This window comes from Candidozyma duobushaemuli (genome assembly GCF_002926085.2).
Source record: "Candidozyma duobushaemuli strain B09383 chromosome Unknown B_B09383, whole genome shotgun sequence".
Classification (NCBI taxonomy): Eukaryota; Fungi; Ascomycota; class Pichiomycetes; order Serinales; family Metschnikowiaceae; genus Candidozyma; species Candidozyma duobushaemuli.
In genome coordinates this window covers 2,011,043-2,038,668 of record NW_020289895.1, presented here as the reverse complement: position 1 = coordinate 2,038,668, position 27,626 = coordinate 2,011,043, and the positions used below count along the sequence as shown (strand labels likewise).

General features: G+C 48.0%; 11 protein-coding genes across 11 annotated transcripts; 6 read left to right on the top strand and 5 right to left on the bottom strand. All coding sequences in view use genetic code 12, as the record gives it.

Moving 5' to 3' along the window:
• Positions 1-28: 28 nt before the first annotated feature.
• On the bottom strand, positions 29-1,081 carry CXQ87_002347 (exosome non-catalytic core subunit; the record flags this gene model as incomplete). The annotated part of the gene is made up of 1 exon (XM_025480860.1): positions 29-1,081. One exon carries the CDS (start codon positions 1,079-1,081, stop codon positions 29-31), a length of 1,053 nt encoding a protein of 350 aa, XP_025335160.1.
• Positions 1,082-1,834: 753 nt separating this feature from the next.
• CXQ87_002346 (uncharacterized protein) lies at positions 1,835-2,452 on the bottom strand (the record flags this gene model as incomplete). Its single annotated transcript, XM_025480859.1, has 1 exon — positions 1,835-2,452. The coding sequence occupies one exon, from the start codon at positions 2,450-2,452 to the stop codon at positions 1,835-1,837; it is 618 nt and encodes a 205-aa protein (XP_025335159.1).
• Positions 2,453-4,281: 1,829 nt separating this feature from the next.
• Positions 4,282-10,648, top strand: GLT1 (glutamate synthase (NADH); the record flags this gene model as incomplete). The annotated part of the gene is made up of 3 exons (XM_025480858.1): positions 4,282-6,105; positions 6,162-7,337; positions 7,364-10,648. 3 exons carry the CDS (start codon positions 4,282-4,284, stop codon positions 10,646-10,648), a joined length of 6,285 nt encoding a protein of 2,094 aa, XP_025335158.1.
• A 4,597-nt stretch (positions 10,649-15,245) lies between these two features.
• ECM33 (Ecm33p) lies at positions 15,246-17,080 on the top strand (the record flags this gene model as incomplete). Its single annotated transcript, XM_025480857.1, has 2 exons — positions 15,246-15,303; positions 15,849-17,080. 2 exons carry the CDS (start codon positions 15,246-15,248, stop codon positions 17,078-17,080), a joined length of 1,290 nt encoding a protein of 429 aa, XP_025335157.1.
• Positions 17,081-17,820: 740 nt separating this feature from the next.
• CXQ87_002343 (uncharacterized protein) lies at positions 17,821-18,559 on the top strand (the record flags this gene model as incomplete). The annotated part of the gene is made up of 2 exons (XM_025480856.1): positions 17,821-18,054; positions 18,080-18,559. The coding sequence occupies 2 exons, from the start codon at positions 17,821-17,823 to the stop codon at positions 18,557-18,559; spliced, it is 714 nt and encodes a 237-aa protein (XP_025335156.1).
• Positions 18,560-19,403: 844 nt separating this feature from the next.
• Positions 19,404-20,150, top strand: CXQ87_002342 (uncharacterized protein; the record flags this gene model as incomplete). The annotated part of the gene is made up of 1 exon (XM_025480855.1): positions 19,404-20,150. The coding sequence occupies one exon, from the start codon at positions 19,404-19,406 to the stop codon at positions 20,148-20,150; it is 747 nt and encodes a 248-aa protein (XP_025335155.1).
• Positions 20,151-20,687: 537 nt separating this feature from the next.
• CXQ87_002341 (uncharacterized protein) lies at positions 20,688-21,680 on the top strand (the record flags this gene model as incomplete). Its single annotated transcript, XM_025480854.1, has 1 exon — positions 20,688-21,680. One exon carries the CDS (start codon positions 20,688-20,690, stop codon positions 21,678-21,680), a length of 993 nt encoding a protein of 330 aa, XP_025335154.1.
• Positions 21,681-22,035: 355 nt separating this feature from the next.
• On the bottom strand, positions 22,036-23,840 carry GGA2 (phosphatidylinositol 4-phosphate-binding protein; the record flags this gene model as incomplete). Its single annotated transcript, XM_025480853.1, has 2 exons — positions 22,036-23,738; positions 23,786-23,840. The coding sequence occupies 2 exons, from the start codon at positions 23,838-23,840 to the stop codon at positions 22,036-22,038; spliced, it is 1,758 nt and encodes a 585-aa protein (XP_025335153.1).
• Positions 23,841-25,233: 1,393 nt separating this feature from the next.
• CXQ87_002339 (uncharacterized protein) lies at positions 25,234-25,545 on the top strand (the record flags this gene model as incomplete). The annotated part of the gene is made up of 1 exon (XM_025480852.1): positions 25,234-25,545. One exon carries the CDS (start codon positions 25,234-25,236, stop codon positions 25,543-25,545), a length of 312 nt encoding a protein of 103 aa, XP_025335152.1.
• Positions 25,546-25,567: 22 nt separating this feature from the next.
• CXQ87_002338 (uncharacterized protein) lies at positions 25,568-26,025 on the bottom strand (the record flags this gene model as incomplete). Its single annotated transcript, XM_025480851.1, has 2 exons — positions 25,568-25,571; positions 25,598-26,025. The coding sequence occupies 2 exons, from the start codon at positions 26,023-26,025 to the stop codon at positions 25,568-25,570; spliced, it is 432 nt and encodes a 143-aa protein (XP_025335151.1).
• A 596-nt stretch (positions 26,026-26,621) lies between these two features.
• On the bottom strand, positions 26,622-27,563 carry COQ4 (ubiquinone biosynthesis protein; the record flags this gene model as incomplete). The annotated part of the gene is made up of 1 exon (XM_025480850.1): positions 26,622-27,563. One exon carries the CDS (start codon positions 27,561-27,563, stop codon positions 26,622-26,624), a length of 942 nt encoding a protein of 313 aa, XP_025335150.1.
• Positions 27,564-27,626: the final 63 nt, after the last annotated feature.

Here is a 27,626-nt window from a genome sequence, read left to right as displayed (position 1 = left end):
ATAGCTAATCGAAAAAGCCTGAATTAAATTAGGCGGCTCTCTCGTAAGCCAAACTGATAGCCTTCCGCAAGGTGTCTAGCGTGACATTGGCGCCACCGCCGGCTATACTAACATGCTTGAGGTTCTTTTTGGATGCAACAATGTTGATTTTGCTTTCACAGCTCGCCTCCTCGGCTTCACCTTCCAAATCAGCCAAAAGTGCAACCTGGCCGGCAGCGTCGTCAATCTCGACCAAGCCGAAACTGGACGAAGTGGCCAACTCATCTTCGTTCAATTGCAAAGGTGTAGCAATCTCTTTATTGGAATCAATGCAAAAAATGCTGGACAGCTGGTCCAAATGGCCAAAATTGCCTCTAGAACGAACAGGCACTCTAACGTTAGGATCAACACCCGAGTCAGCAAGGTAGATTCTGGGAAGCGAGACGTTCTTCAAGGCGTTTATTAGAGCATGGCTCACCACATCGAAGAGCGGTCCGTCTCGGGAAAACACCTTAATGTGGGCGTAGAGAGCAAACTTGTGCTGCTTTTTGCTGACGTTGACAGTCGAGAATAACGTCAGAATCTCATCCTCGCTCAACGACTTGTCGTCTGGGTAGATAATGGAAACCTCTCCAGAAGCCTCGTCCTTGATTTCGTAACCTGGTTTGATGTCCAACGACAGGTACGGAAGCATCCGCAGGTGGTAGACGAAGTTGTACAATTTTTGCAGGAGAATCTGCTCCTCGTCACTAGGAGCACCCTGTCTTCCTCTGGCAACCTCCACCACAGGGTACACCGAAGTGTACTTTGACGATTCAGGCTCAGCAGCTGCAAAGTCCTCGTCCAGGTTGTTCACTTCGCTTATACCCAAAGTGATGCCGCAAAAAACATGACAACCGCCGTGTTTCACCACAGAAGAGCCCACAACGGCATCTGTGCTGACATTTCCCAAGTTACCTTGAGAAGCCACAACCTGGCGAAATTCTGTGAACTCACGCAATGAGGGTCTCAAGCCCTGGGACAAGTGTCTTTGGAGCGTAAGCTCCGGGGAGATTCTCGCCAATACCGAAGGCGGAAACACAATCAGCTGTTCGGTGGCCATTGAGGAAGAAGATGTAGCTGAGAAGAGGTATATGCGATGGGTGTAGAGTCACGTGCGAGGATTCTGGAGGTACCACCCCAAACGCTTGTGGAGATGATTTTGGGGGTAATTGAATTCGGGGTACTAGAGGAAGTTGAGGAAAGCCTTTTGGTAGAAATTGTCCTGGTTTCGGCGGTTTGAGCTGATGCAAATGCTGGGCTGATTGGCTGCGAAAAGTTTACCAAGTACGCAGACGGACTGGTAGATGAGCATGTAACGGAAATGAAGATAGGGATAGCGTCAGATTTTTTTGAAACTCATTTCTGTTGTCTCTTTTTTTTTTCAATTACCTCACCTTTTTGGCTTTCTCCGAATAGCTCAAAAGTGTTGGTCTCACAACTGCTGATAGAGTATGGTCAACGTAGTCAATGAACAAGGACTCCATCATTAGTGCTGCAAGTGGGTTAATGGTCCAGAGAGCTTCTAGGACTAAAATGTGTATTTTTAAACCGTAAAGGTAGAGTTAGTTTGTGCCGGGTTGTTGATGGACCTCAGAGACAGCGAGGTCAGTGTACTGGACCAGGACAGAATTGAGAAGCAGAGTGTTCTAGAATACTTGTTTTCTTTCTCTTCATATACAATGAATTCTAGAAAAACACTTTCTCCAAGCCTTTGAATCCTTGCGTGCTAATCTTGTAAAAAATCCCTCTATCTACGGCTCGTTTATCTTTTTGAATTACCTATTAAGCACCTCGTCGTTACCTCCCCAGTCGCTCAAACCAGAAGATACTTGAAGATATTCTCCTGTGTGAGCTTGCTGTTGTCGTGAATGGGCTCTCTGGACTTTCCCACAACGTGATGATCCAGTCTCAAAGCCTTCAAACTGCTAGGAACGGATGGTGCAGCACGAGCCTTTGTAATAGCCTTGCCAGTCTTCTTCTTGCGTGACCGTACCGTCTGCCACTCTCCAGAATCCAAATTATCCTCATTTTCGATATGATAATTTTGGTTAACGCTGGTACTCGTCCCTTGTTCTCTGGTGGTACTTTCAGGAGACTTCTGGTCTGGAAGCTTCGATGCTGAAAACTCCAAATCAGAGTTTGTTTGCTCGGAGCTGTCACAATCAAAAAACTCATCATTGCTTGAACTGTCTGATTGCTTGTCTAATTGAACAGATGGCAATTGGGTTGTTGCATTCGGAAGCGGAGGCTTAATGGATGTTTCGGAGCGCAGCAAAAGGTAGAGTGGTCCAAGTAGCCAGTTTTCTAGATTTTCAGGAAAAGAAGCAATTCTGCTGAAAATGCTGAGGACGAATCCCTTGCGCTTTTGTTCGGCTGCCTTCATGGCATTTAGGTTGGTGGAAAGGCGGAAGAACGTTGAAAGTCTGCTCATGGTATGTATTATTAGTGGTGGGCGATGAATTAAAAGCAAGAGATAAAGTGTCTGTATTTATGCTTTGTAGGTTTTCACGATGAATGACCAGAAAGTCGTTCTTGGTGAAGAAGGAAAGTGTAGCACTGGACCTGCCGGTTCTCAAGGTGGAATGGCATTTCCTTTGCTGGACAAAATTATTTGGGAAAGAGATAACACGAGCTTGCTGACGAGAACTATCGAAATGACCAAAGTTGCTGATACCATTGGAAGCAATGCAACTGAGGTCAGTCTCATCACTCTTGATAAATATGCTCACAGTGAGTGTCCAATAAATTCGATGGTAAATCCAAACAAATGCATAATTCCTTAGAAGCGAAGAAGTAGGTCAGTCAGAATAGAGACCTATAGCTTTGCTGATTTCAGGGTAGATATTGAAATTGAATTGCAGGCTTTCTGCTTTGTTAAATAGTCCTCCTTATCGCATACCCTAAGCACCATCACTCAAGCGATACTACACAAGAAGGTGATTTTTCTTACAAATCCAAAATGCTTCATTATTTTGAGTGTCTATCATTTCTTCTGATTCGAAAAATGAAGCCTTGAAACCCTCTCTCCTCGTCTCAGATTCCTACTTCAGAGACCGGTCAGTAACCCCACCACGTTCCTGTTTCAGAAAAAGCTTTCCACCGAAACCTCCAAAGCACGAAAATCCCAAACGCCGAGAAGTTGCTGGTTTTCTCGGTCGGTCGATTTTTCAGCCCGTGCTGGGCTAACGGGAATTTGCAACTGGATGGTGCATGCGCAGAATACCCAGAAATTTGCTGAGCCTCCCGCCAAACACCGATATTGATGAACAAAAAAAAAAAAAAGTAAAGTGTTAAAAACAGAAGAGCAGATTCAAAATACTAATGGTAGGGTCAGCCTTAGCAGCCCAAGAAAACGATGTCCAAAAGCCGAAATCAATAACCCTTCTGGGCAGCGGTAACGGTCTCTGGTAACCTACCCTGCCGTTTAGCCGCCAGATCACCACCGGGTGACCCACCCTTGAACCAAACAGAAAATCACGAAACAGAAAATACAAAAGAGAAAATAAAAGCAGCATACCAGCGGCAACCAAAAAAATCAAAACCTCCAATCCAGCCAAGTCCCTATCTTCCAACCTCTACCTCCCAACTCTAACCTAAACCACCTCCCTTCCCATGTGTCTTATCTACCGAAGAGGCCCAATCACAACGGGGCTCATTGTCCCCACCTTCCATGTTCCCGCGCCGGATGGCCGTTGACCACCTCGGCTCATGTGAAGACACGGCTGACACGTGGAGATCTGGGGATTTTTCAAAACCCCATTTTTCGTTTTGCTTTGCTGTTGCTAGTGGAAATGCTCTCGTAGCGCTGGCTGATAAGAAACGAGCACAATCCCGGCGTGCAGCGGCCGCCAGATCCTTATCGGAGGGGGGCCCAGAAAAAAAATAAAGTTTGAAAAATTTGCCTTATTTCATTAAAATCCCCAGTATAAAAACTTCTTGCCCCACGGCCACCTTTTATCAACCAGCCTTCCCTTCGCCCTCAAGGCCTTATCTATCAACCTGACTAAAGACCCGCACCGATTGGACGATGACAACGCTTGTCCTGCACACAACCCCACGGGCCCGCGGGCAGCTGCACTGCAAACAATGGCAGGCCCGTAACTATACGCCTCCATATGCCTGCTTGACACCAAAAGTCTCTCTAGCATGCTTCTCGGTTCTGCGCGAGCAGCACGGCTTTTTAAACATGCAATTTCTCGACCTCCGCTATTTTTTTTTAATTTTTTTTTTTTTTTTCTTCTTCTTTAAACCCACTTTGCCATGGACACAGACCTCTCTCCGCCCAAGGTCTACGCCTACGACGAAGTGCCTGAAAACAAGTCCTGGGCGGCAGCCCTCCCTGTGGCCAAAGGCTTGTATAACCCAGAATATGAAAAAGACGCCTGTGGTGTTGGTTTCACCTGCCACCTCAAAGGCGCTGCGTCCCATAAAATCGTCAGCGATGCCAGAAACCTCTTGTGCAACATGACCCACCGAGGCGGTGAGTTGAACCCCAAGGACGGTGACGGTGCTGGTTTGATGCTGTCGCTTCCACACAAGTTCTTGCAAAGAGAGTTCAAGTACCACTGCGACGTGGACTTGCCGCCATTGGGCCAGTACGGTACCGGTAACGTTTTCTTCAAGAAGGACGAGGCCGTGTACGAGAAGTCCCGCAACACTTTTGAAAATATCGCTTCTTCGCTTGGCCTCCGGGTTTTGGGCTGGAGAGCGGTTCCTCACGACTCCTCCATCTTGGGCCCGGCCTCTCTCTCCAGGGAGCCCTTGATTTTGCAGCCAGCCGTGGTGCTTGCGGACGTTTACGGAACAGAGGTGTCGGACGAGGAATTTGAAAAATTGCACAAGAAGGACTTTGAAAAGAAGTTGTTCATTTTGCGCAAGCAGCTGTCCCACACCATTGGCCTCCACAACTGGTTCTACATCTGCTCGCTCAATGCCAAAACCATTGTCTACAAGGGCCAATTAGCGCCCAACCAGGTGTACGCATACTACTACGATTTGGCCAATGCCGAGTTCGAGGCCCATTTTGCCCTTGTCCACTCTCGTTTCTCCACAAACACCTTCCCTTCGTGGGACCGAGCCCAGCCGTTGAGAATGGCGGCTCACAATGGTGAAATCAACACTTTGAGAGGAAACAAGAACTGGATGCGTGCCAAGGAGGGTGTGATGCGTTCGGAGTTGTTTGGCGAGGAATTGGAAAAATTGTACCCGGTCATCGAGGAGGGCGGTTCCGACTCGGCGGCGTTCGATAATGTGTTGGAGTTGTTGGTGATCAACGGCGTGCTTTCCTTGCCTGAGGCGGTCATGACCATGATTCCTGAGGCCTGGCAGAACGACAAGAACATCGACATGAAGAAAAAAGCTTTCTACGAGTGGGCCGCGTGTCTCATGGAACCATGGGACGGTCCTGCCTTGTTCACATTTGCCGACGACAGGTACTGTGGTGCCAACTTGGACAGAAACGGTTTGAGACCTTGCAGATACTACATCACCGACGACGACAGGATCATCTGTGCGTCCGAGGTGGGTGTGATCGACATCGACCCGGAGAAGGTGTTGCAGAAAGGCCGTTTGCAGCCAGGCAGAATGTTGCTTGTGGATACCAAGGAAGGCAGAGTTGTGGACGATCGTGAGTTGAAGCAGTCTGTGGCTTCCCGATTCGATTTCAAATCGTGGGTCACCGCCAACATGATCACGCTTGACGATCTTAATGCCAAGTTGACCGACAGGGAGATTGACCTTGAGCACCAGATCGAGGAGAGTGGTGGGAACATCACCGTGCAAACAGACCCCCGTTTGGTGGCTTTCGGCTACTCCCACGAGCAAATCTTGAATATTCTTCTGCCCATGGCCGAGGGTAAAGAGGCTCTTGGGTCCATGGGTAACGATGCCGCTTTGGCGTGTGTTTCAGAACAACCCAGGTTGTTGTACGAGTACTTCCGTCAATTGTTTGCCCAGGTGACAAACCCTCCCATTGACCCGATCAGAGAGGAGATTGTCATGTCGTTGGAGTGCTACGTGGGTCCCCAGGGCAATCTTTTGGAAATGAAGCCCGACCAGTGCAACCGTTTGTTGTTGAAATCGCCTGTTCTCTCCACGGCCGAGCTCAATGCCATTCGGAACATCGAAAAAGTGTACCCAAGTGGTCCATCACCACCATCGACATCACCTTCGACAAGTCCGAAGGCATCCAGGGCTACATCAACAAAATCTCCGAAATCTGCCAGGACGCCTCCAAGGCCATTGCCGACGACCGCAAAATCATCATCTTGTCCGACAGAGCCACCTCGTTCGACAGAGTGCCCATTTCTGCCTTGATCGCTACCGGTGCTGTGCACCACCACTTGGTCAGACAGAAGCAGCGTTCCAAGGTGGCCATTCTTTTGGAAACCGCCGAAGCCAGAGAAGTGCACCATGCCTGTTGTTTGGTGGGCTACGGTGCCGATGGTATTAACCCATATTTGGCGATCGAGACGTTGGTGAGAATGAAGAACGAGGGTTTGTTGAAGAAGCAGTTTTCCGACGAGCAGCTTGTGAAAAACTACAAGTACGCCGTGGACGCTGGTATTTTGAAGGTCATGTCCAAGATGGGTATTTCCACCTTGGCGTGCTACAAGGGTGCCCAGATCTTCGAGGCGCTTGGTATCGATAATTCGGTCATTGACCGCTGTTTTGCCGGCACTGCTTCCAGAATCAAGGGTATCACTTTCGAGTACATTGCCCAGGACGCCTTCTCGCTCCACGAAAGAGGATACCCTACCAGAGAGACCGTCAAGCCTGTGGCGCTTCCAGAAACCGGTGAGTACAACTGGAGAGACGGAGGAGAGAAGCACGTTAATGATCCAGCGGCCATTGCGTCGATGCAAGACGCCGTCAGAAACAAAAACGAGAAAGCCTACGACGCCTACTGCAAGAAGGAGTACGAGGCCATCAAGAACTGTACGCTCAGAGGTCTTTTGGACTTTGACTATGAGGGAGCCAAACCGGTGCCCATTGACCAAGTCGAGCCCTGGACGGAGATTGTTCGTCGTTTTTTCACCGGTGCCATGTCGTACGGTTCCATTTCCATGGAGGCCCATTCCACGCTTGCCGTTGCCATGAACAGATTGGGTGGTAAGTCCAACACCGGAGAAGGTGGTGAGGATTCCGCCAGATCCCAGGTCAACGCCAACGGCGACACGATGCGTTCTGCCATCAAGCAAATTGCGTCTGGTCGTTTTGGTGTCACTTCGTACTATTTGGCGGACGCCGACGAGTTGCAGATCAAAATGGCCCAGGGTGCCAAACCTGGAGAAGGTGGTGAGTTGCCCGGCCACAAGGTTTCGGAACTGATTGCCAAAACCAGACACTCGACCCCGGCGTGGGCTTAATTTCGCCTCCTCCCCACCACGACATTTACTCGATCGAGGACTTGAAGCAGTTGTTGTACGACTTGAAGTGCCTGAACCCCAGAGCCAGAACGTCGGTCAAGTTGGTTTCCGAAGTCGGCGTGGGTATTGTGGCTGCCGGTGTGGCCAAGGCCGGCTCGGAAAATATTCTTGTTTCCGGTGGAGACGGTGGCACTGGTGCTGCCAAGTGGACCTCCATCAAGTACGCTGGATTGCCCTGGGAATTGGGTCTTGCCGAATCCCACCAAACGCTCGTTTTGAACGACCTCAGAGGCCGTGTGATTTTGCAAACAGACGGCCAGATCAAAACAGGCCGTGATATCGCCATTGCGTGCTTGCTTGGTGCTGAAGAGTGGGGTTTTGCAACCACCCCGTTGATCGCCATGGGCTGTATTTTCATGCGTCGTTGTGAGCTCAATGTGTGTCCCGTGGGCATTGCCACCCAGGACCCAGAGCTTAGAAAGAAGTTCCAGGGTACACCTGAACATGTCATCAACTTCTTCTACTACATGGCCCAGGAGTTGAGATCGTACATGGCCAAGTTGGGATTCAGAACCATCAACGAGATGGTCGGGCGTACGGAGGTGTTGAAGGTCAGAGACGACTTGAGAAACACCAAAAACGCCAACATCGACTTGCTGCCTATCTTGACGCCAGCCCACACCATCAGGCCTGGTGTGGATACCTACTGCGTGAGAAAGCAGGACCACCGCTTGCACGTCAGAATCGACAACAAGTTGATTGACGAGTCCGAGGTGACGTTGGAGAAGGGTTTGCCGGTCACAATTGACTGCAATGTCGTCAACACCGACCGGTCTTTGGGTACCACCTTGTCGTACAGAGTGTCCAAGACTTTTGGTGAGCAAGGCTTGCCCCACGACACTATTCATGTCAACGTCAAGGGATCTGCCGGCCAGTCTTTCGGTGCCTTTTTGGCCCCAGGCATCACTTTGGAGCTTGAGGGTGACGCCAACGACTACATCGGCAAAGGTCTTTCGGGAGGAAGAATTATTGTGTATCCACCTGCTGGATCGAAATTCAAGGCCGAGGACCAGATTATCGCCGGTAACACGGCCTTTTTCGGCGCCACGTCCGGTGCCGCTTTTATCCGTGGTGTAGCTGCCGAGAGATTTGCCGTTAGAAACTCGGGAGCCACTATCGTTGCTGAAGGAACCGGTGATCACGGATGTGAGTACATGTCCGGCGGCCGTGTGGTGATTTTGGGCTCCACGGGCCGGAACTTTGCCGCTGGTATGTGTGGTGGTATTGCCTATGTTTTGGACATGGCCCAGGATTTCAACCAGAAGGTAAATGGTCAGACTGTGGAGCTTTCCAGCGTCACGGAGCCCTCAGAAATCGCCTTCTTGAGAGGCTTGATCGAGGACCACCGCCACTACAGCGGTTCGGAAGTTGCTGGCCAGATCTTGAACGACTTCAACCGGATCTTGAGCCGTTTCGTCAAGGTGTTGCCTCACGACTACAAGAAGGTGCTTGAGCAGGAGAAGCAGAAGCAGGCGGAGGCCAAGAAGAAGGAGTTGAGCAGTTTCATGAAGAACATCAAGGAGGACCCCGAGTGTGACGCTACCAACGGCGAAGCGGCCAAAATCAAGCATGGCCATGTGCACCGTGCCACACCTGCCAAAGCCGGATCCAAGGAGCCCAAGGTGTTGGATCTCGAGGACACCATCACCAACCCGGAAACGGAAAAGAAGGCCGTGGCCCAGTTGGACAAGCTCCGTGGGTTCATGAAGTACAAGAGAAGAAACGAGAAGTACAGAGACGCCAAGGCCAGAACCAAGGACTGGAACGAAATGACGTCCCGTTTGACCAAGGACGAGCTCAAGCACGAAACGGCTCGTTGTATGGACTGCGGTGTGCCCTTCTGCACCTCCGACACTGGATGTCCTATTTCCAACGTTATTCCCAAATGGAACGAGTTGGTGTTCAAGGACAGATGGTACGACGCCTTGCAGCGTTTGATGATGACCAACAACTTCCCTGAATTCACCGGCAGAATCTGCCCTGCTCCTTGTAACGGCGCCTGTGTTTTGGGCATCAACGAGGACCCTGTGAACATCAAATCCGTGGAATGTGCCATTATCGACCACGGTTTCGAACAGGGCTGGATCAAGCCAGAACCTCCAACCCGCAGAACCGGCATGTCCGTGGCTGTGATTGGCTCGGGTCCTGCTGGATTGTCTGCTGCCGACCAGTTGAACAAGGCAGGCCACAAGGTGACTGTCTACGAAAGAGCAGACAGACCAGGTGGGTTGTTGATGTACGGTATTCCCAACATGAAGTTGGACAAGCGTCTTGTCAAGAGAAGAACGGATCTTTTGGCTGCTGAAGGCATTGAATTCGTTTGCAAAACCGCCGTGGGAGACGACATTTCTGTGGAGCAGTTGCAGTCGTCCAACGACGCTGTGATTTTTGCCGTGGGCTCCACAATCCCCAGAGACTTGAACATCCCCGGCAGAGACCTCCAGAACATCGACTTTGCCATGAGGCTCTTGCACTCCAACACCAAGGCGCTTTTGGATAACACTCTCGAGGAGATCCGCAAGCAGGTTTCTGGAAAAGACGTTATCGTCATTGGAGGCGGCGACACCGGTAACGACTGTTTGGGTACCTCCACCAGACACGGCGCCAAGTCCGTCACCAACTTTGAGTTGTTGCCTACACCTCCAGATGCCAGACCCAAGGACAACCCGTGGCCGCAGTGGCCTCGTGTTTTCAGAGTCGACTACGGTCACTCTGAGGTTGCCGCTCACTACGGCAAGGACCCTAGAGAGTACTCTATTCTTTCGAAGGAGTTTGTGGATGACGGTGAGGGCAACGTCAAGGGGATCAAGACCGTCAGAGTCGAGTGGAAGCGTTCTGACTCTGGCGCCTGGCAGATGGCCGAGGTGCCTGGATCCGAGCAGTTCTTTGCTGCCGATATCGTGCTTTTGTCCATGGGTTTCCTTGGCCCTGAAACCGACAAGCTTTCGGTGAACAAGACAAAGCGAGGCACCATTTCCACGGCCAACCCTAGCGGTTACCGTGTTTCCGGCCAGGAGAACCTTTTCGCTGCCGGCGACTGTAGGAGAGGCCAGTCGTTGGTGGTGTGGGGTATCCAGGAAGGTCGCCAGTGTGCTCGTGAGGTGGACAACTACCTTATGGGCGCCACGAGGTTGCCAGGAAACGGCTCTGTGGAGCAGAGAAACTTCAAGTTGTTGGAGGAGCTTGCGGAGAAGGTCTGAGCAGCTTGGAGACGGATTTAGCCCGGGATGGGCGTTTTGCTTTAGAATACATATTGGAATTGGGTGAGGTGTAGGCGTTTTGTGGGTGATGGAGGGTTCGATTGATTTTTATGGATGACTAGCTTTTTGGTTTTAGGGTTTGCGTCTCTACATGTTCACAGATGTACGTTCTGTTCATTGAAGAGATGTATAGCTCGTGTATGTTATCACCGCTGTTGCACAATTCGTACTTCTACATTGCAAATCTCGTAGCCAGAGTTTTGTAAGCTTTTTTTTTTTTTTTTTTTTTTTTTTTTTTTTTTTTTTTAACTGATATCTTTTTGTTAGAGTAAAAAAACTATATCTCTATAGAAACAACCCCCAATACGATCTAATTATTCTCAATTTCACGAGACACTGGTCAGTTTCCCGAACGTATCGCCGTGTTTATCGACCCATAGAACATATCTGTCTTACGGCCTTCTTCAACTGACGTATCAGAAGGGGCGGAAGGGTAGGGCTAATTCAAATTCTTCATAAACCTCTTCATATATCGAATCTGCTCTCGGAAAGCTTCACTATCTCAAATGATAGTTCTGAAGAAACGTAGTCCAAATTCTGCAAGAAGTGAGGTGCATCCCAAGTTGCAAATCATCAGTTGGAAATGCTTCTGAGGCAATTCATGCGATTCATTTTTGGACTTCTGAGGCTTACTTCTGAGGCTTACCTCTGAGCCTCCGTATACTAGATGACGTCAGACATTAACCAAAAGACCAGCTTTGTTGGCATCACCTCTTCCTTGATTCTTGTATCATCGTTATCGGGAAGCTCTAGGTTGAGACTATCTCAAATGATGGTAGAATCATGTCCTAAGCTGCCAGAGTTGAGGTGTATCCCAAGCCGAAAAAATTATCAGATTTTTTTAGGAAATGACTGAGCTAGCTCGAACTGTATCTCTCTTAACATTTTGAAGAGTTTCATTCAATTTTTCTTTTGTTCTGTTTCCTAGATGACGAAAGAGCAGTCTGAAGACTATGGGTCTTCCAATAATACCAGCAAGCTCCTTACGAGCACTGAAACACTTCAATTATCAAGAACAGCACCCAGGCTGAATATGTAGAATTCATCTATCTAGTCAATTGACAATCATCAAAGAAGTATCCACCATCAACGGTTACCGTATCCACTACCATTCTGAATTCAAGCATGGTACCAGTTGGTGAGAGGAACCAGAGAAACTCATCACTATACTATAGCTTCTAGAATGAGGATAGAAGATGTGGATGCTATTTTGAGTCTTCCAGGGCATCCGAGGGAGTCAGAAGAAGAACAATTGAAACTTTCAAATCCCTAAGCCGCAAGAATCAACAGAAGAAGCCACCAATCATGCCGAATAGGTTTCGACAAATTTGTCCAGAAGCACAACCGATCAAAAGGTGGGATAAATTTTGGAAAAGCCTTTATAAGGAAGAACGGCTTAAACCCAATGACCTCGGAGCTATTCATCATTTCAACTTCGGATCATATGTGTCAATCCATGACAGAGAAAGCTCAGAACAAGAAAAATGCTACTTGTGTTTAAATCAACAGCTGCCGAATGAAATGCTCTCACACATATACAATGAGTGTGCAGTGTCACGATTCTGGTGGCAAAGAGTGGGGTTTACAAATGACATGAATCTTAGAGAGATGCTAGCCCCTAAGGACACCTCCTTTGACAATCTACGGAAATTGAACTGGTTTGTTAAAGTGGTGAAACTCATGTACGGCAAACGACAACGAACTGAAGCAGAAGGAGGACAGTTGTCCATCTTTCTGATTCGGGAGATGAAGAAGGCCATACGCCAAGTTCTGCCAATGGGTAGATGAAGTGTACAAGACAGACACCACTAACAAATGCCTTTCAGTAGATGGACCAGGGCCTGAAGTTCAGGATGAAGTCTGTCGCTCCTTTCTGGTAAGAGAAGACATTTGGGTGCTTTATTAGTGGGTTGTGTTTCTATAGCGATATAGTTTTGGCTCCTAATGGAGGGGAATCCTCTGTTAGAAGTGTCCTGCTAATACATTCTATTAAAAAAAAAAAAAAAAAAAAAAAAAAAAAAAAAAAAAAAAAAAAAAAAAAAAAAATAAAATAAAAAAGAAACCACTGCCCTTTGGAAACCACTCCCAACGATCTAAATCTAAAAAGCACACCACGGCTGCAAACAACTTTTGATGTTTTCCCTTTTCGGCGGCCCGCAGAGAGGCTGAAGGGCGTTTACGAGTGAGTGTTTTGCCCAAAAAGCTTATTGGCGAGGTCTCCATATACGGAAGTCCGACGCAGCATGCTCGAAGCCTCCTTCATTGTACGATTTTTAGACAATGAAGAAAGTGTCAGTTTTAGGCATCGTCAGGAAAGCAAAACAGAATGCGTTTCGAGCGGCTTGCTGAGCGTTTTTGTTATTGTTTGTGCGAGTACTTTATTAGTTAGCTCGTTGACTCGGTCTAGCGCTCTACATATTCGTCAACGTATGGGGACGGCAACAGGTTCTAGAATGTGCCATGCTGGGCATTCAGAGGTAGGGAATGATTTTGAAGTATGAGTTGAGGGTGGAAGTTGGAAGAAAATCGATAAATTGCAGCCATTATGGTATGCTTCCATAAGTCGTTAAGCCTCACAAGAAACTTTCAAATCACCACATTGAAACACTTTTAGTCGTTTACGAAACATCCTCAAACCCTATTACATATAAACCCTATCCTATCTAAATCACTTTTGATCCTACATACCCTTCGGTATTACCTCACGTGGCTTAAAGCATACCCACTAATTAGTAAATTCACCATCTGATCCGTCACTGGCACCACAGAAGGTCATTCTACGCAATCTGCACCGCCCCATTAACTTGAAACACCTTCTGAAACAATAAAGAGAAGAGGATCCAATTGTTGCGAGGGAGGAACGTTCTTACCCGTTGTCAGGGAAAGAACAATCGGGACGCCCAGGTGCTGCTTCTAAAAATAGAATTACCGATGGACGCACGCTGGCCGAGAAAAGCAGGGAAAAAAGGTGCCACGCCACAAGGGCCTTTGGAGAGTATTGCAAAATTACATAGGGATCAAAAAAAGGGACCCTTTTTTGTTGTCATTCACTGCAAAAGTTGCCCTTGAACAGTGGGTGATGGAAGAGTGCATAATTACGGACAATGCACACAGGCATACCCTCGGAAGTGGTATTGTTGTAGTGGGCGGTACGGCACACAGTCCGAAGCCCTGCTCGGCCGCTGCATTAGCACGACGCTGTCGCCGAATCAGGATATGTTATTGGCAGCGTCACTTTCGCCCGAGGGCAGATAAGCAGGAAACTGAAGCACCCTTACAACCATAAAAGTCAACTATTCCATGGTGCAAGGGTGTGTCAGCTGACGTTTTTCCGGAAACATTACGCAACTAACTCCTTAACCGCCATTTGCCCGAAATCGTAGAGTTCCCCAAAAACGCAGACTTTCCCAAAATCGAGAAATTCGGCGTGGATATTTTTTTATCTTCTGTTCCAGTGGAGCTCCGTTGCGGCGCAGATCAGACAAATGCCCTTTTTGTTGGTTGCGGTTTCTCGGCAGTTGTAGGACAGGGCGGCTGGCTGTCGATAAATTGAGGCATTTGCGCAAACACAAGAATGAAGGCGCAGCCCGGGAGAACCTGGGGTAAATGGCTTTGAAAAAATAAAAGATTACGGGTGATAAGGGGAAAGTCTTTGGCTTCATCGGGTTTCATCAGGTTTCATCAAGTTTCGTCTTGTTTCATAGGTCTGGCTGGTTTAGGTGGTGGGGCATGAGACGCTGAAAAATGTGGATAACCTCAATCTCAACATTATCCTTGACCCTGATTTCCGCTCACTTCCGCTCTCCTTCTTCACTCCTCAACTCCTTCCTTATCTATGGGGCTTGTTGGGGTGGCTCTATTTGCAGCCATAATATTGTGGCTTTATTTCGGGTTTTGGGTCCTTTCGCATTGCCCTATGGAGCTATCATTTTAGCTTTGAATAAGCCATACAAAGCTTGCCAAAAAGCCATACAAAAGGTGTAAAACCAGGGCCTCGGTTAGACACAGTTTGCGTTAATCGCTCGACTATAGCCGCCAGGTTGGTCTTGGAATCACAAAATCAACCTTCCACTTGCTCCCTGGCTCTGTCTATGCCATGTCGTCTGAGACACCGCCTTGGCGGGTGCGAGCTTAGGGTTACTTTTTTCCATAACTTCTGTTTCCCGATTCTTTACTCCTTCCTTTATGCCTTCCATGCCTTTTATTTCTTGCTTTGCTCTTAATCAATTGGTGGCAGAGGAACCCCGGAAGTGGGCCCACCTGCGTAAGCGGGGCTGTCGCCCAAGCCGCCCTCGGAAGTGGCCACTTCCTCACTTTTTTTTTTTTTTTTTATTTGTTACCCTCGGAGGTCCCTCTTCCCGCATACGCACACAATCCGCTCGTGAGCTCTCCATAGTTGCATCTGCAGTTGCATGCTGAGTCTTTTTCTCCCTCCTGCCCGGAACTCGCCCCACAAGTATAAATAGGATCCATGCCCGCCTCACTCTAGCCTACTCTTTTTCTCGATTACAACCCGTGTTTCTGCTTGTCCCTCGCTATGCAATTCAAGTCCTTGTTTGCTGTGGCTGCCCTCTCCGGGTTCGCCGTCGCCAATAGTATGTTACCCCTTTTGATTTCTTGTTCGTCTCCTGATGGTCGTCCAGTCCAGTCCAATCCAAACCATAAGAAAAGGCCCTCGTGCCATCAAACCAGTGATCCTTAATTCCCCAGATCGTATATTCGAAATAGCCCCCCATGAGCCCTTCAGCCTACTCCTTCAGCCCAGTTTAAAATCCGAGATCAATCGCCGTTTCCGACCGCCCAGCCCGGGCGGATGTGGCGCTCGGTGGATCCGGGTGCTCGCCTGCCTAATGCGGACGTAATTGATGCGTTTGTTTTGGTGCGACGCACACGCACACGCAGACGCCCTGCGCCAAATCAGCATCTTCTCGGATGCTTTTTTTTTCCGGCTGATTGATCCGCCTTCCGTTATGGGAGCCAGGTAAATACAGATCGCCAACCCGACAGATTTTTTCTCCAAAACACCGATACACAATGGTTCCGCTCCCTGCACACACACACCGCCAACAGCGGACCTTTGTTCAGACTGCGCAGGAAATCAAGAAAAACGCCCCTTTAGGCAATTGTTACTAACAGCCAGACTCTACTTTGACCACCGCTACCCCTTCGGTCTCCAGCGGCTGTTCTTTCGATGACTTCACCGCCACCGAAAATGGCCAGGTCCTGTCCGTCCAGGCCTGTGCCACCGCCGTCGGCGACGTTTTCATCTCCGGTTCCAACATCGACCAGCTCGACTTGACCGGTGTCCGTGAATTCTACGGTGACTTGAAGATCAACGGTACCAAGGCCACCGTCTTCAACGCCCCAGACTTGCAATTGGTTTCTGGTGAATTGTCTTTGTCCCAGTCCACTCTTTTGGGTACCGCCAACTTGGCCCAGTTGACCACCGTCGGTACTTTGACCTTTGACGGTTTGCCAGCTTTGGAGAAGACCGGCTTGGCTTCCGGTATCACCTCTGCCGAGTCCATCACCATCTCCAACACTGGTTTGCACTCCCTTGACGGTATCAACGTCTACAAGTTGAAGGTTTTCGACGTGAACAACAACGCCGACATTGAGTCCATCGACTCGGGTTTGCAGTCCGTCACTGACCTTTTGCAGATTAACTACAACGCCGACAAGGTCGAGGTTGTCTTGGACGATTTGAAATCTGCCAACGATGTTGTGTTTGAGAAGATCTCTTCTCTTTCCACCGCTAACTTGACCTCCATCAACGGTTCTCTCTCCATCTCCAAGAACAGCTTCGACAGCTTCGAGTTCAAGCAGCTTACTGAGATTGGTAAGTCTCTCTCTATCAATGAGAACGATGACTTGGAGGAATTCGACTTCCCTAAGTTGAAGTCTGTTGGCGGTGCTTTGAACATCCTTGACAACGAGAAGCTCAACTCTTTCTCCTACTTCCCTAAGTTGGAGACCATTGGCGGCTCTGTCAACATTGACGGTGAATTTGACAATGGAACTTTCCCAGAGATCAACAGAATCTCTGGTGGTTTCAACCTCTCCACTACCGGTGACTTGTCTTGTGACGACTTCACCAAGTTGAACTCCAAGGGTGACGTCAGAGGTGACAAGTTCTACTGTCAAGGTGCTTCTTCTACCGTTTCTTCTTCTTCTTCCAAGAGCGGTAACTCTAAAGGTGAGTCCACCTCTTCTGGTGGTTCTGGTTCTGGTTCTGGTTCCGGCTCCGGTTCCAACAGCTCCTCCTCTTCTTCCGGCAACAGCGCTGCTGGCATTGCTGGTGTTTCCTCCTCCTTGGTTCTTTTGGTCACCTTCGTTTTGGCCTTCTCCGGTGTGGGTGTGGTCCTGTACTAAGAGCTAGAGGATTGATTATTACTGCGTGGATGTGACATTAAAAAACCTGCTGCTTTGGCAGCCCCTAATATTTGTTCTTCTTTCGCCTGCTTATGTTTCGTTTCGTGGTACTTCCAACTTTGTTGTTACGAACACGCTTTAATATAGTCCATCGCGTTATCGTCTGTAGAAATATGAAAAGTATGAAGATGAGTGTAGAAGTTTACGATGGGAGGTAACATGATGCTGTTTTTACGAGCATAGTGTGACAATCCTTCCTGGAAATATATTGGCTCTCGGTGTGTTTCAGATTATGCGGTTTGATAACACTAAGTGGAGGTGCGTTGGTTTCAGCTCCCGAACAGCTGCGGCGGTTTCAAGTTTCCCATTCATGTTTCAAAGTATGTCCGAAGCCCTTACCCCAAAAATAACCATATTGAACGCATCTTGAAGCACCTTGATGCTACTCCGATTTCGGAACACTGTAACAATAGCACCTAGGTAGCTTTAAGGCTTACACACATTGTCCAAGGCCTATATTGACCCAAATTCAAGAAACAGTCTCAATAAACGTCAGAGAACAACCGGGTTACATCTCCTGTCGATTAAGTTTCAGAACGTAAACTTATACAGACCGGCTGGGCTTGGCTGGTTAATTACCAAGCTCGATGCAAGAAGAGCCGAGATGGCGAAGCACCTCATTAATACAAGTATCCTTCCACCGCCGCAACATCTTCCTTCTTTTTTATTCCAACAACTCAATGTCTTCAAGAATCCAATTCAGAAAAAACATTGGCACTGTCGGACCTATCGGTGAACCATTCCTCAACGGTGTTCCTGAGTTCAACGGTAACTTCACCATCCCCTTTGCTCTTTGCGACAAGGATGAATACTTGATTTGGCTTTTCCATCTTGCCGGCCTGCTTAGAACCCATTACGGCCCTGATGTTGCCAGGTACATCATGGAATACATCAATGGCAACGACTTTGGAGTCGTTGCCTGTAGACCTAGCAGACCAGATCATGATCCGCAATTTGGCCAAATCTGTGATCAGGATCACCCTTGCCTTTGGCACTTGCATGGTCTACAACCAGAAATACTGTGACTTTGAACTCGGGCCCTTGGACTGTTTCAGAAAGTTTCACCAGAACTTCTGCAAGTATGAGCTTGCCGATGACGAGGAATGGTTTAGCAATTGGGCGGTGATTATGACGAAATTGCGTGCCGAGGGCAAAATTGAGGTGTATAACTTTTCCAGAGAAATCAATGGCTTCACCGATGAGGAATTGGAGCTTTTCGACAACATGGCCTCTGGCTTGTACGATAAGAAAGGACTCATTCGCCGTTACTTGCAGGGCACTGATTCTGGCGTTATTGATATTTCTGACAGAGCTTCTGCATTCATTAGCAAGCATGGGGAGCCTCGTCTTCACCAGAAGGCCGTTGAATTGTCTTGGTTCCTCAGCAAGCCATTGAGCGAGGCTGTTGGTCCAGAATAGGGCTTTGAAGACATGGACAATTAGAGCCGTATATACGATTGTATGAGAAAATGAACAATTGAAACATTTAAGAGAGGGACTGAAACGTGCTTCTTTGGTTTTGTTACTCTGTAAGTATCTCGATGAGTCTGCTACTCATCACCATGTGCTCCACTTATCAGCAGTATCAAGGTAAAAGAGGCTTTTGATGAAAGTGATTTTCCAACACGTATTATACTGAAACTTCCCTCGAGAATTGATTGAATCCAGAAAGAAGACTTCTTACAGTGGGAAGGATTCATGATGGGCATTTTGGAGAGGCAGTTTTTGAGGTCAGTAGGAAGATTCGCAGATCACAGAACCCAATTGCTTTTAAGCAACCCTAAACTAAAAATCTGTGCTCCACGGCGCCAATTGCCTTCATCGGTGCTGTTTCGGGTGGTTTCAGATTATGCAGCGTCGAAACTAGACGATGCGCATAGTTTCTAATTATGCACCCCAGGGTGGCTACATCCATTCAACGATTCCCCCGCATACTCATAAAGTCTAATCAGGGGTACTTGTTTAAGAAGGCTTATAATCTTTTGAGAGTATTTCCACTCAATTGAGACGCATAGTTTCCGTACTATCTATGGTGTACTCATAGTAGATGTACTATCTAGAAATTGGTATTGAGAGTCTCAGACAGTAGATATACTCATTGTGAAACATCTCTATTGCCTATGGATTTTGTAACAAGCGACCAAGAACATATTCGGGCTGACTTTCAGCTGGACCCTTATGCATCATGCAGAGCCATATTGCACGAGAAAATAGGCATATATATAAGGACCAATTGACCCTGACATCCTTCCCTCAAAGATCAATGTTTGAGGATACCTTCTCAAACCAATTCAGAAAAGATGTCGGCAGCGTCAACCCATTTGGTGAACCGTTCCTCAACGTCGTCCCAGGATATCTTGAAAAGTTCACCATACCTTTCGTCCTTGGCGGCAAGGATGAATATTTACTCTGGCTTTTCCATTTTATCGGTCAACTAAGAACCCAGTATGGCGAGAATGTTGCTAATTATGTTGTGGAGTATATCAATGGCAACGACGTATTGCACTCTTTGTTTGCTAGCGAAGAACAAAAAGTAAAAATCTACGATTTGGCCAGCTCGGTCATCTACAGCACGCTCGGCTACGGTGTTTGCATGGCTTACAACACGGAGTATTGCGATCGTGCCCTCAAGCCGATGGACTGTTTCAGGAAGTTTCATCAGGACTTTTGCAAATACAAGCTTGACGATCTTGAACGGTGGTTCTGTCACTGGGCAGTGGTCTTGAAGATATTGGATATAGAAGGCGAGGACGAGGCGTATGAGTTTTCGCAGGAACTCAATGGGTTCACTTTTGAAGAATTCGATCTTATGCTGGACATAGATTATCGCATAGAAGATCCAAAAGAGCTCATTCGCCGTCATTTGAAAACAATTGGTTCTGACCATATCGATGTTTCAAAGAGAGCTTATGATGTCAATTCAAAAAACGGACAGCCTTCTCTCCACAGGAAGGCGATTGAAGGTTCGTGGTTTCTCAGTGAGCAAATGAGTGTGGTCCTGGGACATTAGTAGGACATTCACAGAAGATATGAGATGTAAAGCACATGGACGTGCTTGGTTACATATCCAGTTTATGAGACAATGACAGAGAGTTAAATCAGTAGAGATCGAAACAGTTGGGCGTTTCCCTTGATCTTGTTGCTTCTATAACCTACCTGTTTCGCCATGAAACACTCAGGTTACAAATTCTGTAAGTACACTCCTCGACCGGTGACAATTCATAGTGGAAAATATCATACGTTTATAAAATCCAAGAAATGATCTGAATCGCCGCTGATCTTCTATACTATTTCAATTCTTGTTCTCTCCTTTTCCTGTCTCAATCAAGGCTATCTCACCATCCACTGCCCTAATTCTTCACCAAGAAATTCACAAACAGACCAACAAAGATCAAATGACCCCAAAAACAATCACCCTTCTAAATTTCTTACCCACCTTCCAGACCGATCCAGAAAAACCGTCCCTACTCCCCCTTGGCGACCTGCACACAACAGCAATATATACTACGAAATCCCTCCTGACGGGTTATCAACACTTTTTACTCTCATGAAGCTTTCCACATTTGCCGTTTTTGGCGCTTCAGTGCTATCTGTTCATGCAGCCGCTGAAAAGCGTGAACCCAAGAATGTCGCTGCTTTAGATGAACTTCTCCAGGATTATGAGAATGACCACCACAATGAAAAGAGAAAAAATGTCGCCTCCTTAGAAGACCTCCAACAGGCTTATGACGAAGATCACCAAAACGAAAAGAGAAAGAATGTCGCTGGTTTGGACGACCTTCGCCACGCTTACGCAGAAGACCATAAGACTGAAAAGAGAAAGAATGTTGCTGCTTTGGAAGAGCTCTTCCAGGCTTACAAGGAGGACCATAAGAATGAAAAGAGGAAGAATGTTGCTGCTTTAGAGGAGCTTTTTGCAGCTTACAAAGAAGACCATCAAAACGAGAAGAGAAAGAACACCTTCAACTTGGCTCATTTGGAGCATCTCCTCCAAGAAGCACAGGAGTCTGCGGAGAACAATAAGAGAGACGCCCGTCTGTTCTTTGAGCTGAAGAACCATGAAAAGCGCTCCCAGAATGTCATCACCTTCCTGGGTCCTTTGGTGGAGAATGTGCTTACGCAAGTCAGGGACGTCTCTGTCATTGCTGGCTACTTGAGAGACCTGGAGTCGCTCTTGGATCAGTTGCACAAGGCCCCATTTGCCGTGATCATCGCTCCTACTGACCACGCTTTGGCCAACAAGTTGAACGGCCACAAGCCATGGGAATTCCCAAGAGACCCTGAGAATGAAGAGGACGCCGAGAAGAACATCAATGATTTCGTCAAGGCCCACTTGGTCAAGTTCGAGGGCGATTTTGAAGAGATCGACAGCGAGGTCAGTCTTCATTCGTTGAGCGGCCAGAAGGTGGTCATTCGCCACGACGCTGCCACTGATGCTTTCAGAGTGAAGCTGGGAGATAAGTGGGTTGATGTCTTGGCTGTTTACCATGCCGACGATGGTGCCGTATTGGTCATTGACGATGTTTTCGTCAAGCCATGAGTGCGGAAAACCAACTTGGAGGCTCAGCCGTCTGCGGCTGCCGAGGCTTTACCAAAGCCACGAAATGACGAATTTACGAGAAGATAAGGTGTGTCCAGAAAAGCCCAAATTTTAGATGTGCCTCAAGGAAGAAAAGTGAAATAACGGCTTGCTTAGCATGAAACTTTTTGCTGCAACGCCGGAGGGAGACCTGAGGATGGAAACAGGTCAACGAAACGAGAATTCACCAATTTTGAATAATCAAGCAGGGCACGGCCCTCACAGTTTTTAGTTCTACAATATGATATGCCAACGTCGAGACCATCAGAATCTGCAACAGTAAGCCCGTTCATTATCTTTTTAGTCAACATTCTAATTATTCGCTCAACACAGTCACACCCGTCTGCTCATGATTGCTAGAAGCAGCGGTGTATGTGAGCTTCCATTTCACCTTCAACGTCTTATTCGTAGGGTTCTCTATTGTGACGTCTTGGGTGATGTGTCTTGTAGTGTGGCCGTAGATGAGATTACCGCTTTGTGGTTTCAAATCCAACTTGCAGCCCTTAGGCACAGCAATAGAAAGTAAAACACCCAGCTTGGTCACGTCCAGGGTGTTGCTCATATACAAACGAGCCTTGTACAAGGTAGGGGAAGAATCTCTGTGAGGTTCGGCCTCGATCTTGAGACCGTCGGTTTCGATGATGTTCTGAGCATTCTGCTTGCCAGATGTCTGCACCTGGGAAGCTCTAGCCGAGTTGAAAGTGTTGTTGTTGCTTTGAAGTTCTGGGGAAGGCAGTTTGAAGTCTGAGAGGAGATCAAAGTCGAAAGCAGACTTTGTGGCAGGTGCAGATGGTGCAGATGGCGTGGAGGGAGCAGCTTGTTGCTGGAAAACGCTTGAGTTGGACAGGGATGGACCTGTTTGGGCAGGAGCTGGTCCTCCAAGAGAAATAGAACCACCGGCTCCGTAGAGGTCCAATGGGTTGACACCGCCAGCGGTGGAGGAGCTGGTGCTACCACCACCGAAGTTCAAATTACCCAAGTCACTGAGCAAGTCGTTGTAGCCCTGCTGGTCCTTGCCTGTGGAATCGCCACTGATAGGCTCGTCATCATCAAAATCAATCAAGTTCAACTCCTTGGCGGCTGCAGCGCCCGAGGCGCCACCGCTGACCTTGATTTCTGCGGCCTGAGCAGCATCACCTGTCTTCAAATACTGGTACTTCAGCAACAACTGGTTGATGAAGTCGTTGAGGCCCAAAAGCTCCAGAACATAGGACTCGTCGTCGTTCTCCTCCTCGACGATCTTGGTCACCACCGAGTGCGACGACTTGATCTGCCCGTAGAGCTCTGAAAGCGTCTCGTTGTCGTCGGTGACGCCTCCACCGGCAGATTCCACCGAATTGAGCATCTCAGCGAAAATCTCCGTCTTGCGCTTCAAGCGAGCCACGTCGTCGTTGACCTTCTTCTTGTTCTCCTCCGAATTATCCTTGAACCCAGCCATGAGCTTCATCAAGCGGTTGGCCTCCTGGAGATCCTGGGGCTTGCCTCTTCTGATCAATTCTTGCAACTTGGCACTGTGAACCACGGCCTCCTCTTTCTCGATTTCCTCCAAGGACTTGAGCGTGTCGCTTGGATTAAGCACCGCTGCGTCCTCCACGTTGACCTCAGGGAACACGTAGCCCTTGTTGGCCAACAAACGGTGCATATCCCTGATGTAGCCAAAGTCGCTCTTGTACTTGGAAGTTTTACAAATTGTCTGGTACCACTCCTCAATCTGAGCCAAGATGAGGCGCTGGACACGCAGGTAGCGCAAGGTGGGCCTTTCGGGAAACTTCTTGACCAACTCGTTCAAGAACTCCTTTCTGGAGATCTGGAGCTGGAAAGGATAGCCACAGTTTTTCACCAAATGGTCCAAAAGAGCCAAGGCCAATTCGGATGTTTGTGGATCTCTCTGGTTGATGAGTTTCACAACGGCAATGGCCGCCTCACGGGGCAATGACCCTTGTTTGGCATTCACATAGTCACAGATCTCAAGGTTGAGAGCCAAATTGGGTTCTGTAAGGGTGGGTCTGCAAGCCCGGTCTGGATGTTAGAATAATTTGAATTTGCTTAAAAGCATTGGTACATACATATCCGCCGCAAGAGCTTGGGGTTGATCTTCAGAAGTGAAAACGAGTCTCCCATGGTGGTTCTGGATGAGGTGGTATCGTATCGGTGCTGATGTGCTGGTGATAGTGGTGCACGGGTGTGCCCAGCAACTCGGGTACCCCAATTGATTTGTGGGTGAATTTGGCAGGGTAGTTGTTTAGGGGTTAGGGTTTTGTTTAAATAGACTTTTTTGGATGGCATCTTTGCAATTGAGACGGTTTGTGATTTTTGGGAGCCTTGCGGTTCGGTGCATATCTTGCAGATCTGTCCAATGGCTGCAAATGAGAGATTCCAGGAGGGAGTTTGCGGGGAGCCATGGAACGGAAGGATGGAGGATTGAAAGGGAAATTCGATTTAAATTGACTTTATACCGATGGTTATTTTGGGAGAATTTTGGGTGGTTGTTGGATTGGTGGAGAGGATGCGAGATCTCATAGATAAGCCAACGTGGGAACCAATGGGAGGTCGAGAGTGGGAGGAGTGATGGAGGAAATTGGAGAAGCAAGAAAAGCAAGCTCTGTGGGGTGTTGAAGAAAAGAAAGAGTTTGGTATGTCTTTATGGTGACCAGGTCAGATTAAGGTGGTGGGTTCAAGGGTCGTAGGAAGAGAGATCTCGAAGAGTCGTGGAGGCCAAATGTCGATCAAATAGGTCAATGGCTGGTAAATCAATATTTTGTAACCGGAATAGCTATGCCCGAAGCTTACACTTACAAATCGTAGTGCTGATTACTATTGGCAGCTTATGCAATATCCACGGTTGCATTATTGAACTCATTCGGATTCTTGAACCTGGATCCTGAAAATGCAATTGAGGGATCTTCCATGAAAAGATCCTTCTTATATTGTTTGTTTATGATCAACACTGTCCTCAATGGCTCATTGTGGTTGAAAACCCCCATCACCTCGTCAACACTAATATCGAGCCAGACCGGTCAATGAACAACATCAAGGTAAATACCACGAAAAGCCGTTTTTTATGAAAAATGAAAAGCATACCTCTAAAATATCCTCAAAACCTAGTATCACTCAACCACGGCCCCAGATCACTGGACCCTTGATCTACCACCATGTAGAGCCAGACCAGTCAATAAACAGCAATAAGGTAAAAACACGAGAAGCCGTATTCTGCAAAAGGAAAAAGAAAAATGTTTCAAAGCAGTCTGGTTCCTTCAAACCATCCTTCACATCTACGCTTTATCCCAGATTGTGGACCCTTGATCTACACTACATACCAGGGTCCCAATATCACCAACGTCACGATGACCAATTTTGTTTCTAAAAGCGTTCATATATCTAGTTTCACCTTTACAACCCCGCCCATCCAAAAACCCAAAAACCCCCACCTGCAATCAACACTCGTAAATATCGTCTTCTAAATACCGTCTATTTCAGCACCCCACATATTCTCACCGTGCGAACTACTCTTCTTATGGACGACGACCCTCTAAGAATCAAGGATCTCGCCGTCAGCTATGACTACCTCATGTACAAGATCCACGACCATATAGCGCTGCTTCTGGAAACAACTTTCTCGCTGGTCGAGTCAAAACAACGTCTTATCGAACAGGACTACTTTCAGCAGCAGCTCCAGTTGGACAAGAACATTGCCGATGCTCAGGCCTTGCTTGATCAGTGTGATGATTTGGAGCTTCAGTTCATGAAGCTTGACCAGCTCTATCTGTTTGTGGACGATTTTAAGGACAGGGTGGCCCGCCTTGAAAAGGAGTTTGACGCGTTGTAACCACTACACTTTCTGTATCGGGTTATCTCGCAGGTACTTCTCCACAAGATACTTCTCCAAAAGCACAAAGTTCCGCAGGTTACACTTGTACAAGATATTGATGAAATCGCCCACCACGGGGATAAGACCAATACCAAAGTCGAAAGCTACATTGGCCATCATTTTCAGATGGAGCCCTGGAGGCAAACCGCCTTCGATCTTCAGCGCCTTCTTCACCACCTGAAGGGCTAGAAGCAACGCTATCACGTCGCCAATGCCCGGTATAAGTCCAATGAGCCCGGCCCATCCAATACGAAGTCCACAGAGACTGAGCTGCAAATCCAACCGGTACGCTTTCCGCTTGACCGACCCAAGGATCTTGAGGTCATGCTTGGGAATGAACTCAGGGAGCTTCCGCTTCCGTCTGGCGCCCTTGCGCTGGTAGAAGTGCAAGTCCTGTTCTGGGATCTCTTCATGGTACGGGTCCTCATCGGGACCCATGGCGACCAAATGGTCTAGATTTGTCTGGAGTCAGCAAAGCTGGGGAATTGGTCGGTGATACGTACTTTTTGGAGGAAATATTTGTAGAGAAGCAGTGACATTGTGATGGTGGATTCTGAGCAACCTGCTCAGCCATATTCGCACGTCAGCCGCATATGCCAAAAGAGCAAGCAGGCTTGGACGATGGGAATTCAGAGAAGAGGGGAAAACGAGATTTATGACATTTCTTGATTGAATTGCTACACGAGGCTTCATTGTCGGTTTGGTGGCCTCGAAGGTGGGGCTTTGCAGCCATGCAACCGAAGACGCATCAACACGTCAAATGACGTTGCTCAGGTGGCCAGGATCACTGCGGTTCGAATACCTCAATCGAGACACAAAACCTTTGAGTCCCAAAATGCAGATAAAAGCATTCCCAGGAAATGTCATTAAACCGGGTTATTGAATCAATAACGTATCGAATATACCTAGTTCCGCTTTTTTCCTACATTCGATAAGCTCGCCCGCCTACACCTCCGCTCGTACACGTTGGCATGATGTATTTATTACTCGTGAATGCATATCTTCGTGAATTACTCTGGCACTCTGCCAGAGGCCTAGATTTTCTTTGCGGCCTTCAACTTGGCAAAGTACTCCTTCCGCAAGTTTCTCAAGTCTGGAGGTTGCTCAATGCCAATTTCACGGCGAAGCTCGTTGATGTCCTTCTCCAAAATGTTCTCCCAGTACACGTTAATCAATGGCTTTGAGTTGAGCCCGCTGCGGATCGCCCATGGGTAGTAGATATTGTATAAACGCTCCTTCTGGGAGGGTTTTAACCGCAACGGCGCAAAGAGAGCTCCCAACCCAGGCATAGGAATACCCATGTTCATGAACTCCAAAACCTTGACTGCAATTTCACCCTCAATGATGATTGGCAACCCAGTAATGGCGTGGTAGAAGTCGTGACACTCTCTGTATCTCTGGAAAATGTATGCCAACTCTTCGTCATCAATGTACCGCACGGGGACACGGGTGTCTGGAGATACGCCCTCACGATCGAGCCAGTTGATGTAAGTTTTGCCGATCGATGTGTCTGGTAACGAACGCAAGTAGTCAAGGTCAAGAGATGTGCTGGTTATACGTGGTCTCTCCTTCAAGATCTGTCTGCCCACGGGATCCAGCAACATTTGCCTCTGGAGACGGCGCAAGACAGGGCGAATGGCGGTGGACTCACCCAAAGCGACAATGTTCTCGTTCCTCTCGGGATGGAAGTATGAGCCGATTGCGGAGCCAAGGAACATGAGCGCCTTCTCGAAGTTGTAGAGTGGCACGTGGCCAGGATACTCAGGCTCCAGACGCTTCCAGTACTTGTACTCAAGCATCGTCTGGTTGGACTTGTTGAGTGCCTTGTTGGGGTCGTCATAGTGAAGCTCACCTCTTTCCATCTTGGAGGCAAGCCTATTATTTTCGTTGAACATCAACGAGCCCAAGGCTGTGATCGCCGTGGGTAAAATGAAGCTTCTTTTCTGTGTAAGGGCGAGCTTTCTGGCCTGGAGCATGTTGGAGATAGTGGTACGATCAACACTTTTTTTCAAGTGCACCTTCGCGCATTATGGCTGCAA